Below are 15262 nucleotides of genomic sequence, written 5' to 3'. Positions count from 1 at the left end.
AATCCCCAATTAGCTTTTGTTCCTAAACATGCAAGATTTCACCTGCATTCCTTCAGAGGGCTTCAGTGGTGGTTGTGAGTGCAGCTTTCTCTTTTGAGAAGGAACAGAGACCTAGAAGGTCCAAGATGCCCAGAAATCACATCACAGATGTTACATTCAACAGCTTCATTTGCAGAGTGAGGTTTATGCACTCCAATAAAATCAATTTGTGGAATATTTTTAGCCTGGTTTACAGAGCCATGGTGGAATTGAAGTATTTACAAAGGAGTAATGATTTTCTGGCCTGCATGCACGTGAGCTGGAACTCTCCAGTCATGTTTTCAGGAGGAGGAGGATGCAGAGAGGTTGCTTATGCAAGTAAATTTTTCAGAGTAAATCGATACATATTTATCCCAGTCCAGAATGAAAATTGAAATTTAAAGGGCGTTGCATGAAGAGCTGAACCAATAAATTTAAAAAGTAACATTGCAAATGACACTGGCTTGCATGACAAGGGTAGTGGTGAACGAGGGATTTGGTGTCCTGGGAGGGAATGACCTTTCCTGCTCACCTGTTTCAGAAGAAGAGCAAGAAACCTCAGGGGATTTCGGCAGTGGTGGATCTGTTGTGTTGTTGGATGATTTGGAAGAGGAACCTGAAGCGACAAAAAAAGACAAAGAAGGGAAACTGAAGATTCATGTAAGAGCAGCTAATGAAGATGATGAAGATGAAGACGACGACAAGGATGATGAGATTGGTTATATATGGTAGTGCCCATCATGATGAGGACTCACATTTTGCACAATATTGCAAGTCACATCATATCTCTGCAATTGTATCTGAGAGTACCTGGCACAAATATTCCCTCTCTACTGAGTTTAATTTTGTATAGTCTATTTAATTTGGATGACATTTTTTTTTTCTTTTTTTCCCAGCAAGGACTGTTTGGAATACAGCTTTTGTTCGGTTGGTTTGGGGGATTTTTGTTCTATCCACAGGGGCAATGAGTTTTGTTTCAAAACCATTTCGTGTCTTAATCCTCACTTGCACCACTTACAAAATACATCCTGTGAAAGGAGAATCCCAGAAGGGGCTCAACAAACCAATACAAGGCTTAGAAGCCCTTCTCATGTGAGAGAATTTGTGTCATAAATTGTTACCTGGATCGTATCAGAAACAGTTTTTTTCTTTCATGAAGAAGGAAAAGGAGGTGCCTCATTTTCTAGCCCATATTTGTGATGTTCCAGTAAAGTCTCTTCAGACAGTGGCTGCCTGGTACCAGGGGTTTCATCCAGAGAGAAACCCCCTGGCAGGATTTTCTCTTTCTTACATACTCTGAGTCCAACAGGCTTAGTCCAGCTCACGCTGAAGGCAAAGCTCCCCCCCAAGCACAGATCACTGACACTGTTTATTTGACAAAGAAACATGGTCTGGATGTTAAAGAGATGCTGAGAACCTGCAGCTATTATGGACCAAGCCCTACAGGCAGGGAACAGAGTCCATCTGCCTTTCAGAGTGCTTAAGGAGAGTTTTGTTTGTTTGTAGCATCATGAGCACCTCCACAGCAGCCCCTCAGCTTCTGCCTGAACTCATTTGCACTCAGAGTTTCCCCAATGTCACAAAAGCAGCCTCTGCTTGCAGCTCACACGCTGTGGAGCTGCCTGTTCCTCATTTAGCAACCCCTCATCCCAAAGTTATAACACTGTCAGACACACTAACCATCAGAAGTAATAAGCTGTCCTTTCTTTAATTTAAGGAGTTAATATTTATTTGGCCTGTTTAAAAAAGCAACTTTAGGGGGTCATATTTCAAAAGGATAACCCCTTTGCACTGCACGCTTGTAATACACACTCCTAAAAAAGAATAGTGTTAAAATCCAATCTGTGATTCCCTCAACATCTCCCATATATTAAAAGGTCTTGTATCACAGCATATTGACATTAAATTTTTTGCAGTGTCCTTTCCCACGGCAGTTCTCTGATGCTGTGGTGACCTTTTATTATTTTTGCTGTTTTCAGAAGCAGTAAGAGGAACCTTAACCCCACGCTTGCATTAGAATGCAGGTGTAAGTATTTTAGCAGTGCCTGTGGTTTGCCAGTGAATTATTTTGCAGAATGAAAAATGTGCTTATTACACCAAAAACTAATTAGATAGGTTTTTTGTTTGTTTTTTTTTAATTCTGAGTTAATGGTGGACATAGAGATGGAGACATGGTTGGTTACATAGTCACTTGGAAGCAGGAAAATACCATGCTGGTTGGCAAAAGTCAGTTTTTAGGTACATTGGCACAAGGCCTTTGGTCCTCAGCCCTCCCAAAATCAGTGCCCACCTGGCAGGGCTCTGGGTAGGACCTCTGCTTTCAGTCAGGATCAAAAGAGGAACTTTCAGGCACTATGTGCTGCAGGGGCTCAGTTGTTTTCCCCCTCTCTCATTTCCCATTTATCTAGATCAATGGCCTGAGAACAAAATAAAAACGTGCATAATCATTATTAATGCAGAAGGATGTGTAAAACCAGGAGGAATTTGTTGTTTCACGCCCCTGCATCCTCCCAAAAATCTGCCATCACAGTCATTTGCAGAAGGCCTGCAATCTGCCCTGCCTCAAATCCCTTTGGTTTTTCTGTAGCTGTAGAAAAATATATTTAAAAATCATTGTCCAAGAGCTGCACAGCACATACACACACATTTATACACTTTTCTAGTTGCCTTTCATGGGAAATCCTGCTGACTTGCAAAAGGAACAGATAAACCAGCATTTCTGTTTCCCTAAACAGTATGATTTTGTGAGAAGCAATTGAACATTGTCAGAAGGTTTCTTCTCAAATGTCCTGTTTCATTTTCTTTTGCTATTTTCTTACTTAACCCCTCCCTGCCTAGGTCTGGCTCTGCTGTGCCTGAGGCACAGAGCTGCCACTTCACCCTGACACAAACCTGAGCTCCACAATCAGCAGGGTTATGCTCATCCTCCTGCCTGGCCTCATTTTCCACACAAACCGTGGGGGTTTTGGGCAGTCCTGGTGCCCCCTTTGCAACAGCTGGTCCTGGACTATGCCTCACAGCAAGGTCACAGAGCAAATCCCTTCTCCTGCCCAGCAGGGTCAAACCAAGTCCTTGCAGGCAGTACCAGGGGCAAGGCTGCAGCCCTTTGTATCACATGTAAACGTGCAAGATGGCTAAACTAAAGCTGTTAAATAAGTCTTTAAAAGAGAATATGGCCACCTTTCAGCTTACATGAGCAGACATGGCCCCATCATCCATTTTTCAGGTCTCCTACCTGTGATCTTTCACATGCAATGCTTCCAAGTCAGAGCTGGCAGGGTTTATACCTTTAACTAGAAACCAATTCCTGTCTCCAGTTGGGTGCAACTACAGGGGAGTAGTGTCCAATCCCAGGTGTTCCTGGGAGGACAGGCTGTTGTGCTTGGAAGGGCAGCTCAGACCATGGATTTCTTTGAGAGCAAGTCCCCAGTTATTGCAAAGCTGTTTAGCAAAGCCCTTTTGAGATCCACTGGAATCCTCCAGTGGTGGGGGATCTGCAGCCTCTATATATACATATGTATATCTGTGTGTGTGTCTGTGTATATACATTTATGCACATATATGTGTGTGCATATGTGTGTGTGTGTGTCCAGTTTGGGAAGATGCAGTGAGAAAAATCTATTTCTTTAAAAGAAACCAGCGATTCTACCAAGAACCAGTGCTCTTCCAGATCGAGCCCCTTCCATTCTTCACGATTTGTAAGGGATTTAATTTGCTTCCAGCTTAATTTAATGCCTTTCTTTTTCTCTTTTCTTTTTTCTTTTTTCTTTTTTTTTTTTTTGCAAAGCAGGACTTCCCATCTGAATCAAGTCATCGACCTTCCAAACATTTTCTCATTGTGAAAAATGGAATCAGAGTTCTCCCATTCTTTTAGAGACACAAACCAATTTCTTAATCTCTTTTTCTTTCCATATTAGAGACTATGAGATACTGTTAGGTGTTGCTCTGTGTTTCTTTTAACTACTGTGGTTAAATCAAAATGCTGAGTTCAGATTTCAGCACAGTTGGATTTTTTGGAGTCATTACTGGCCTTTGCTGTGAACACAAAGAATCCTTTTCATTTTCTTTGCCTTTTTTTTTTTCCTTAAGCTATTCTGTGCTATTATTTTAAACCATTCAAAGTGTTTATTTAATATTTATTCTACAGTTTATATCGAAAATGTAAAGTTTATATTTAAAACAACACTGTTTGTTAGTGAATGCTTCTCTTTGCCTCTCCAGCCTAGTCTGTTAGTCTCAGTGTACATTTCTGGCATGGGAATATTTTGATATTAGAAGTTTTGTAGCCTTTTTCCCCTCAAGCAGCAACTGACACAGATCTAAGGTCACCACTTTATCCAGACCACCAGATCTCTCAAGCTTAGCTTCCCACATTTGTTGGCTTTTCCTGCGGTCCCTTCTGTGTGTCATTCGGGTTCCTTTCATCCACAGACTGCTTTGTACAGTTACTATACATCAAAAAGCCCTTTCTACAGTAGGTGGGTTTTGGTCTTTTTATACTTTTCTCAATGCTGTTGATGTCTGTTACTGTTCAATGTGTAGATCTGTAAGGAGAGATCCAAATATTCCGTGTTTCAGTTCGATGTCCCTACTGTAGATGGATGTAGACTATCATAGTAAGTAGAACTGCATAGTAAATTCTGAATGCTTTTTCCATAAGGAGTTAAGTGGAATGTGAGCATTTTGCTACCTTTGGTTAACTGTAAATGCTTAACTGTAGTCTGAAATAGTTGCATTTTTGTCTGTCTCAATAAATTTTAATTTGTCTGCGATTCCTCATTGCCAGTCCTGAATTTTATTAAACTTTGAGGATCAGAAATACTGCACTATCTTGACTCAGCATTTAATCACACATTGAAATGGATGGGCCTTTGTATTTGCCTTATAACTTACACCTGTGTTCAATGCCAGCTGTAATCTGTGAAGTTAATGTAAGGTCTCCAGAAACCTCTATTTTAGAAGCAGAAATTAAATCAAACTGGATGGAATAACTGTACCAAAATCAGAACTTTACAAATTATATTAAGATTGATTTTTAAGGAACTAGCAAGGGCAGAGAGGGAAGCTTTCATTTTTATTTCCTCCCTAGTTTGCAAATTTTTGTGTTTTTCTCTCTCTTCTGATGGTATCCGGGGCAATTCCATTAACACAGCCACACTCTGCAGTGGCCATTATCTACACAACAATTGAAGGCAAAATTGTTTTAAATTCAATTGGTGGAAAGCCATCCTCATTTAGAAATACCTGGGTTTGTGTCTCTATTATTAAATTAGAGCTCCTCTATTATATTATTAACTAATTTAAACAACCAACATTATTGCAGTGCTAATTATAGAGCTTAAAATGTTATTTCATCCCCTTTTTTTTGTGATGTGTATGGGGAACATTAAAAGTACCACATGAAAGCATGAAACCTATTTTCAGACATTTGTGCAATTATCATCTCATCAGGTAATACATTTATAATATATATGTCCATACACCATCAGTGAGGGTCGGAACCTGCCTGGAATTTCTGTTCCATTGCCTGCATTTACTACTTTATTTTTACTGTGGGTACCACACATCACTTCCAGTGTCTTTCCTCACCTGACTCTGCAAACAAACGGGTTTTTCCCTTTCCAAAACCACTCTGAGACCCTTTGAAGTGTTTGATCTTCCATGCTGAAGGGTTTCAGCTGTTCCAGACATCAGGTGCCATGTGTGGCACTGAGGACTGGGAGGAGAGCAAACCAAATCCAAAGCTTGAAGGTGTGTGAGCTGCAAATGAGATTTTAGTTGTCAGAAAGGGTTGATGATTGCAGATTTTTTTTTTTTTTTAATATCTCTTCTAGTTTTCAATTGGAGACATCTTGCAAACTTTGTTTGGTGTTACACACACACCTCCCTTCTATTTACAAATGCACATGTATACATAATAGATGTATTTATAGATATATAAAATATGTGTGTGTGCATATATACATATACACATATATATATACAGTATGTTTATATAGACTCACACTGGTATGATCTGCCCTTAGAAGTGTTGGTCACGGTCAAAAAGTGCCATAAAAAAGAAACCATCAATTCTAATAGTTCTCACACCTTTTGGCCAGTGGATTTCTTCCTCTTGAAGTTATTTTGTTACTCTTCTTCCTGTAAATGTCAGTGAGGTTGAATTTCTCCCTTACTTTTAGATGCTTACTCCTCAAAAAGTTGCATGAGGTGGATTGACATAACTGACCCTGTTATTAAATAGGTTCTCCCTGTAAGCATATGCAGCTCCTAAACATCTCAAAAATCATCCATAAATTTCCTTCTGCCACTCATCTTTTTAGTAGCAGAATGTGCTCTGCCTCAGTAAAAAAAAAAAAAAAAAGACACTGAAAATACTTAACTGGTGATCTCAGTTTTGGGGGAGTGAGGGAGGGCTCAAGGGACTGGATCCCCACCGAGCCACATCCTGACAGCTCTGAGGAGCTGCTGTGCCCAAAACTGGTCCCCCCATTACCACCTTCCTGCCTCAGTCTTTGCTCTTTAGACTCCCCTGGTTTCAGGATATCCACCTCTGGGAATTCTTTCCATGCCTCACCTGGTGTTTTATCACCTGTACTTTGCTATTCTCTCCTGGAACAGCTCGTACTGGGCTTAGTGCTGTGAATTGGTACTTTGGTTTAATACATTAAAACACCCATAGTGGATCATTACATCCCACCTGTCATGTCCTGATAAGCTGCACTGATTTATATTTAGCTTTTCCACGATTCTGTCCTGCCATTTTCAACAAGAATCTTGGGACTGGTTCCCATGAGCTCCCTGCCAGGGGATACAGACTTTGCTTCTGTGCTGATACTGAAGAGTGTCTGTGGCTGAAATGTTGCTCCAGCAGTAGTAAAAGGTCAGTTTGGGTTTAAGCTAAAATGATAGCAGGGGTGGCTTCTTACCTGGAGAACACTGGGGTCCATCGACACCCAAATGTTGTACTTTGCATTCTCAGTAAAATCTGCCAGACCAGGCAGTTCCACACTGGGGGATGATACCTCTGCATGGAGAGGGGCATACAGGACAAAGTTTCAAAAAAATGGCCTTTTTTCCTTCATTTTCTAATATATAAATATTTTCCCTATCTTACTGATAATATTTTGCAAATGAATATTCTCTTCTTAGCATGTTCTGTGAAACCTCTGATGTAAGATACATGTATACACTTACACACTCCCCCCACTCTGTCTCTCTTCCTCCTTATTTCCTCTCTTACAAAATTGTCTGTTGAGCTCCCCACCAGCTGTAAAGCAGTAGCATTACAGCCTTCACTGATGATTAGTTTCATTTTCCCCTAAATATACTGACAGTCAAAGGGTGAGATATTAAAAAAGAAAAATCATGTCACAACAGCTTTGCACACTGTACAGCTTTTTGAATAGACTAAAAAGAGGCAGAGTGCTATTAATAAGCTTTTGACTTTCTGAGCACTCCCATTTTTGGAATCAGACCAGCTCTTTTGGAGGGGGAGGAGAAGGCAGAGTGAAGAGCAGTCTTGGGAAAAAAATAATGATGAAACAAATAGATTTAGGTAAGCTGTGAATGAGAGGGACAGACCCCTCAAGCATGGGCAGAGCAGTCCTACCCACTCCTTCCCAGTGAGTCGAGGAGCTCAGGATCAGCCCATGACAACCCCCAAACTGAAGAGGCAGGTTTCTGCTACAGGCTGAGCTGGTCCTGTCCCCTGTGTGCAATATCCAGTAACTGCTTCAAATGAATCCCTGAAAACAAGGCTTAAAACCACACAAACCACACAGTGGCACGGCGGGAGAGAGGGAAGAGCAAGGCCAGAAGCAAATTCTGATGCTGCCAGCAGTCCATCAGCCCAGCAATGAGGCAGAGGTGTGTAAAAGCTCTGAGGAGAGCATCCAATGGCTCTGCAGCCACCCTCCCAGCTCTAGCTGTGCAAGAACCCCCTCTCTGACAGCAGACTTGGAAAGAAATACAGCCTCTGGCAGCCACTGGTCTTGAGTATCAGCTTCTTTCACGTTTTGCTATAAACTCCTGCAATTCCACACTAAAGGCTTGGGCAGAGGGAGAGTTTGTGAAGAAAACTTAAAATGCAGGGTCTCTGCCAGGTAGTAACTGCCTTTTCTCATCTATAGTTACTCAATAAAAATCATTGCTGGAGCATGACTCTACTTCCATTCCCAGCCAATACATTTGCCATCTGGCCCTTAAACATGGGAAAATCGACCCCAGAGCATATTGCTAAAGGAAAGGTCCTTAAGCACATTGGTTTAAGCTTTGAAAACATATTACCTCTAAAATTATTTGCAGGCTTTGAGAGCCTTGCAGGTTTGACACTGATTTTTGCGTGTTGAATACCTCAAACCCGGCTTAATGCAAATATATTCAGGTAAGAGTCTGTACAAGTAGGAGCACAGCCACAGCTTTGCTCCATCACAGATGATGCATCAATTTATCACAGCCAGCAAAGAATTGACCTAAATAACTACTAGCCTAAAGTAAAATTAAATAAAACTGAGACTATGACAAGATGTAGGTTTTCACAGATTAATGTAGGCTATTGAAATACTTTGGGTTACAAGGGGCTGTTACAGAAGATCAATATTCCCACTGCTTTTGGTACAAGTCACGTAAGAACCCAACACCTGCAGTGAGCTTTGGTGGTTGTCAGAGGCAGTAAAGCTGCAGCTCAGCCCTGCACCCCTCCTGCAAGAGCTGCTGGTGTGGCAGGAGGAGACGGGATGCACATAAACACATCTGCTAAACGCCTCCCTCATCATGTACAGCACCAGCCAGCTTGGAAAGGTGGGCACTGAGCAGTTGCACAGAAGGAATTACCACAGATTTATTTTGGCAGGCAGGAGAGGCCAATTTGGCTCAGCTGGCTGTAGTGGTGGAGACAAACATGAGGCTGGTTGTTAAACTACCCAAAATAACTCTGCTATCCTCTCAGAGCAGGGCTGTCATCCTGTCTGGTCTCCAGCCCAGTTTCCATCTTCTGTTGGAATGACTCTCTCCAACTGATTCTTCTGTAGGATTTTTATTTTTTCATTTATCTTTTTTTTTTTATTTTGTCCCCAAGCCTGTGTGTTAATTAAGTTTTAACAAAGAGCTGTATCACTGTAGAACAGGATATCGGATTTCTCATCTGTTTTACATAATTGATTAATTAATAACCTTGCTAATTGAGTCTCATGATATCCTTTGTTAAACTGGAGGAAGGCTGTGTCCCAAACCATTGCTTGTAGGGTTATATTAAAATCAGGACATTTTGGCTGCTTCATCTCCTCCAGACTCTGTTGCAACTCACAGCACAGCATTAATGTAACAGGGCTCCTGGGCTGCTGTAGAGATGCAGGATTACTGGGTGAACCTTGCTTCACCTGAACCCCAGAATTTCAAAACTTCCCCCCATTTTCCCCTTCTACAACCCTCACAGCAGCTCTTTCCAGGGCTGCCACTCTCTTGCTTTACTCCACCAGCCCTCACTCACATTGCACCAAGTGGTACAGCCCCACAGCCAAATTTAGGTAGTGACATTTTCTCCCTCTTTTGGCCAAGGGTGAGTACCAGCATGGCTATAAAATAAAATGGCAAAGCAACCCTCCCCCCCACCACCCGAAAACTGCACCGTGAGCTCTTCTCAAAGGCACTGCCTTCGACACGATGTGACCTACATCTTTTCTTGGGAGCCATCACAGCTGAAATAGGGCATAGCATGATGGATTCTGTGCTATTAAATGGAAATGGACTTTCCATGGAAATAACCACTGACAATAGTTTGCATTTTAATGTCATTTCTTTTCTTATTATTGCCCCTCGACGTGGAGCATGATGTATTTTTACCACGTGAGACCGTCCGCGAGGCAGCAGCAAGGTGCAGGTTGCAATCTTTGCCTTAAACGTTGCTCCTGAGGGTGCTTTCCCAGGGAGCTTCAGTCTGAGAGAGCAGCAAATACTTTCCTTCAAACCTGTCCACTAAGGAAACTTATATTCCAGTCCTAATCCACGTGCATTTCACGAGACATAAACCCACAGCAATTACGGGTGTTCAGCCAGGAGAAGAGAAGGCTCTGGGGAGACCTTAGAGCCCGTTCCAGCCCTAAAAGGGCTCTAAGGGAACTGGAGAGGGACTTTGGACAAGGGCCTGGATTAACAGGACAAGGGAATGGCTTCATGCTGCCAGAGGGCAGGGTTAGATGGGATATTAGGAGGAAATTCTTCCCTGTGAGGGCGGGGAGGCCCTGGCACAGGTTGCCCAGAGAAGCTGTGGCTGCCCCATCCCTGGAAGTGTCCAAGGCCAGGTTGGACAGGGCTTGGAACAACCTGGGCTAGTGGAAGGTGTTCCTACCCATGGCAAGGGGAGGAATTGGGTGACCATTAAGGTCCCTTCCCACCCAAACCATTCTGTTCTTCCATGATTCACCAAACACTCAGGGATTTAGTCCACCCACGGTGGGTAGGTGAGCAGGAACCTTCCTGCTGTGCTGTGGGCAAAGGGTTAAAGGTGTCCTGAGACAAAGCAACCATATTCTGAAACAGCAGATGAAGGTCTGTCATCCCTCACCTTCATTTTCAGAAGTCAAGAGTCAGCGAGGAGGGTGTAAATCCACCAGCCCTCATCCATCCCAAATCCCTTCAGTCCATCCTCAGTGCTAATCTCTCGCTGCTTTATACCCTCTGCAGCAGTGGCTGAGCCTCATCCCTGATTCAGGCTGCAGTCCTGCTCGTGCTGAAGGGCCTTGGCATGGGCTGGTCTTGATGAGAATGTAATCCCCAGGATCTGGAAAGGATTTAGGACCTGGAAACAGAGATGGGTTAAAATCCTCCACGGTGGACAAAAAAAAAACTGCCTTGATAACGTGCACCTGCAGAAAAAACTAGGGACAGTGGGTGTTTCTGAATGTCACAAGGATTCCTGAGACACTGGGGAGGGAGGAGAAAACTGAAGTGAATCAAGAGACAAGAGTTAGCCTTCAAATGTCCCTTCTAAATGGCTAAATTAGGGAAGAAAAATGTCATCCCTCTTTTTTTATTTGTTTGTATCAGTGCAAGAAAGGCTGGGGACATCACTCCTGCCAGGATTATTTGTATGTTGGGGTGGAGGGAAGAAGTATGCTGGTAACATGTCTTACTTCCACACTGCTGGGGAAGGTTTTGAGTAATGAATCCAGGGGCTAATCCATCGTATCTGCCATTTCAAAGAGCCCTGATAACCTGGCCTCTTCTTGTTTTCTTCTCTGAGGCTTTTGCAGATTTGCTAACACAACTTTCCCCTGAAGAAGGATCACATTTCAGGCCTGAAATGCTCTGATTATTTACATTTTGTCACACTGTAATTTATATTTATTGATTGTGGCCTTTATTTACACATGTTCATTACTTTCTTATTTTAGTCATTTATCCTGCATGTCCCCACCCTACTTTTTCAATTATTTCACACACTCACAGTTTATCAATTATATTGCCAAGATGCATTTAGAGAGAATAATTTGTTTCTAAAGCGTGATTTTTTGACAGCATGATTTGTTTTCATCTTTGCAGAGAATCTCAAGATGACAGTGACTTTAGGGCAGAGAATACAAAGTTGTGAAGCTTTTTCCTGTGAAGACTTGCTCTCTCACATATGCAACGTGCACGTTCTGTCGGCAGCATTTGCTGACCTGCTCATCAAGTCCACGTTAGCTCAGCTCTCGGTGCAGTTTCCCTCCTCCCAGGGGAGTGTTAGAAACTCTTTGAAATTATCCCTTAGTGCTGCTCCCCCACAGAGCAGCATTGCTGGGTCACTTTGGAGGCTGATAAAGCACCTCCGGTGGGCTGGAAGGGTCTCTGAGCCTTGGGGCTCTGGCAGAACTCAGACATGGTGTTTGTTCCCTTGGGAGCAATCCTTAATGACAGGGATGACAGAGCCCTGCCTGCCCACTGCTGGGCTTGGCTGGGAAGCAAATGGATCCTTTCTGGCAAAGTGCTGTCACAGAGAGGCTCTCTGCTTGGGTGGGCTGTTAATGCACTCCCTCGCTCCAGCCTCGTTAGTTCCTTTGCTCATTAACAGCAGCGAGGAGTTTTTTCCTGCTGTCTGGCTTTTACTTTTGGAGCTTTCAAGCCTGGCCAGGCAGTTGAGTTGGCTCTTCAGAGTTGAGAGCCAAAAAAGCACAGACCCTCCCAACCATCCTGCAAGGAAATCACTCAGCTTGCTTTGCCCTAGGACTCACTACCTGCCTTTACTCACTTACTGAGGCGGTCTGGCCTCTCCTGTGATGGTGGCTCTCCAAAAAGCTGACGCAATGACAAACACATTTGCTGGCATTTGCTCTCTTAGTGGTCTCTATGCCAGGGCCAGAGCTTGGCAAGTGCAGATCAGGTGCCACCTGTGCCTGTGGGAGCCATCACAGTACTCCAACACATCCACGGCTTCATACAGCTCCTTAGGACAGCTGAGTGCAGGAGATGTGCTGGGAAACACTTTGGGGGTGTTGATCCATCATTTTGCCTCCTCTTTATGCTCATTAGATGCCAGACATGAGCCAGTTTGAGCTCTGGCTCTCTAACACGAGGTCTCTCGTGTTTCCAGCACCCCCCAGGAAATACCCAGCAATATTCAGCTTAAATTTACCTCTCTGCAGCTCCAAGCTGTGACAACATCAACCATCCTCCCAGTTTTGGTCTCATCCCATGACCAGAGGAGGATTAGGGAAGAAGAAAGGACTGGTTTAGGTCAGAGGCTGGTTTGGGTCAGATATATTCCAAAATTAAAACATTCTGTGTTTTCTTGACCTAAACGCTGCGTTCGTGGCTTGTCAAACCCATTTTAGGCAGCAATTAATTTCTGAAGGTTGAAAATGACTTTCAAAAAATGTGCTTAAGTAAATATTTGGAGAAGGTAAGAGATGGCAAGAATACAATTATGGAAGTATTTATGTACAGAAATCAAAGATTTTCACACTGAATTCAATAGACTAGTTTTATAGGGCTCTAAATTTGGAGTTTGTTGTACAAAATTGGGAAGCAGAAGCAAATTTTGCAGGATTTTATAGGACTCTGTGTAACAAAGAGCGTGATCACTTTTCAGAGAAAAAAAATCTGTGAATGTCTTAGAGCTTCGTATAATAAAATTACAAATGGGAGATGAGATGGGATGTTTAATTCCCAGACTGGGTACATTTAAAAAAAGGTCATTTAGGTTAAAAGAAATGTGTTCACTCCTTGGCCTGGGTTGTAAATCAGTGCAGCTCCACTGAAAGCACCAAAGTTAAGGAGATGGATACAGGGAGGACCTGACCTGTATTTTTTTGTTGCATCAAAAGGAATCACAGGAGATTTGCTCTCATCCCACAGCGCTCATGAAGGCACTTTGAACCTTTGGTCCTCTTAGGTTTTGAGTTAAAGCAAATATGTTTTGAAAGGCAAAGTTATCACATGATAGATGCCTCCAATTTCCAACGGGGTGATGTGGGATTTGGGGTATGTCCCCAACAGAAATTTCAGAGAGGATATTTTGGGCTCTCACGTGTCCCTGACTTTCTGCCTTTGCCATTACAAAAGGGCTCATTCAACATGGGAGTGTTCAGGCTGCAGATGTACATCTGCATTTCTTCTTCAGCTCTGCAAAGGATTCCTTTTTCTCAGCAATGTGTAATTGGGGGTTTTACAGCTATTCCCACACCCCACATCCCCCCCCCCTCAACTTTCTGCCCAGCAAACTCCTGCTTTTCACCTTCAGTCTGACTTTGTAATCCATGGTTGGTTTCAAATCAGCCTTTCAGTATGGTAATGAATGGATTAACTTTCTGCTTTCTGATGAGTAGTAGGAAAAATGTTTCTGAATTATCAAAAAATAATTGGAATTAAAATTATAAATGGTTTCTACAAGGGAAGTTTTTGTAATTAGTCGAATCCGTATGATGGAAGCTATTATAAATAACAAAAAAAATGTGTTTACCTAATCACTGGGAAAGTGCACATTAGCTCTCTAATTAGAAGTCCCTCATGGCTCTACTACAAACTTTGGACATAAAATAATTTGTTTCATGCTTCCTTTAGCAGGCAAAGGAAACTCCATCAGTTCCATTTGTGCATGTCCACAACTGGGGAGGCGGATGAGAATTAACTGACAGATTCCCATTTATTCCTCCCAGCAGGTCCCTGTGAGTCCCCAGTCCCTGTGACTCCCCAGCACCTTGTCCCACAGATCCCCAGAGCCAAACCAGTCTGTGCCATTCCAGCCAGTGCCAACCCACTGGGATGCCACTGGAGGGACAGTGGCAGCTTATAAGGCTGAAGCAGGTTCAAGCACACCTGGATGCAGAGGGATGGGATGGAGCAAAGCCATGGCTGCTGTTCTTACATGTTAGAGCAGCTTTTATTTAATATATTTGACCTATTTTGTGAATAGTGAACACAGATTTATCCTTGTCGTGCTAAATAGCTGTTTGGACCTGCTTTGTTAAACTGAGCGAAAATGAAGATTTTATTACAGTTACAGAGATAAATTCATAATATGAGGGTTGTTTTTTTCCAGGGTCCAGTTTGTATGAAAATCCTCTTAAAGGACTGAAAACGGGAAACACTATTCAACACATGAAAACACCCTTTACCATTTAAAAATATATGACCTATTTTATCTACTTAAGAAAATCTCTTCACTAGAGACATTTGCCACGGGACCAAATGGTGCAAAGGGAGTTATGCTGCATTTCACAGAGAGCCTGGCAATTAAAGTTGCTGCTCTGCTGTGACTGCCATCACACCAGAGCACAAAAATCTGCCATGCTTGGAGGTAACCACACAGAGAAGTGCTAATGCCTCTTTTCTTTAATGTCACCTAGTGGGTAGGCAAGCAGAGGAAGTGTGTGATTGATGATGACTTCTCTTTTCCAGAATCTCAGAATCAATTGAAATATTTACATTTTTGAGATAAGGAGAGGCGAAATACATAGTTTTGGAAATGAGGGCATTAGAAGTTGCTCGTGTAAAGACTCATAGGGATTAGCAGCCCCCATGGGGCTGTTTTCTTTGTCTCCACTCCTTTCTCAACCTGCTCCCCACCACACATGTCCATGCAGGCTCTTTGCCACCCTCCATGCATAACTCTTTTGGATGTAGAACCACAGTTAAGTGGCAGGAAGACCATCACCACTGGCAAAACTGCTTGGCTCTGCCTACACAGGACATGGAAACACAGAATCCTTCTCCAGTAAAATAAGGAACAGCAACCAGAAGCCAATGCCCAGGAGCTCTGCTCCTGCTC

The 15262-nt window shown here is 42.8% G+C and overlaps 1 protein-coding gene across 1 annotated transcript in view; it reads left to right on the top strand.

Annotated features, from left to right (window-relative positions):
- The window catches only part of SPOCK1 (SPARC (osteonectin), cwcv and kazal like domains proteoglycan 1), a 265809-nt gene extending 261019 nt beyond the window's left edge, over positions 1-4790 (top strand). Inside the window, exon 11 of the mRNA XM_064672155.1 lies at positions 560-4790. Within this exon, the coding sequence (XP_064528225.1) occupies positions 560-750 (191 nt within the window). The 3' untranslated portion in view covers positions 751-4790. The remainder of the gene's footprint in view (positions 1-559) is intronic.
- Positions 4791-15262: the final 10472 nt, after the last annotated feature.

Source organism: Pseudopipra pipra, chromosome 15 (assembly GCF_036250125.1).
Source record: "Pseudopipra pipra isolate bDixPip1 chromosome 15, bDixPip1.hap1, whole genome shotgun sequence".
In the NCBI taxonomy this organism is placed as follows: domain Eukaryota; kingdom Metazoa; phylum Chordata; class Aves; order Passeriformes; family Pipridae; genus Pseudopipra; species Pseudopipra pipra.
The sequence above is the reverse complement of the archived record's forward strand: the minus strand, read 5'-3'. Positions and strand labels throughout refer to the sequence as shown.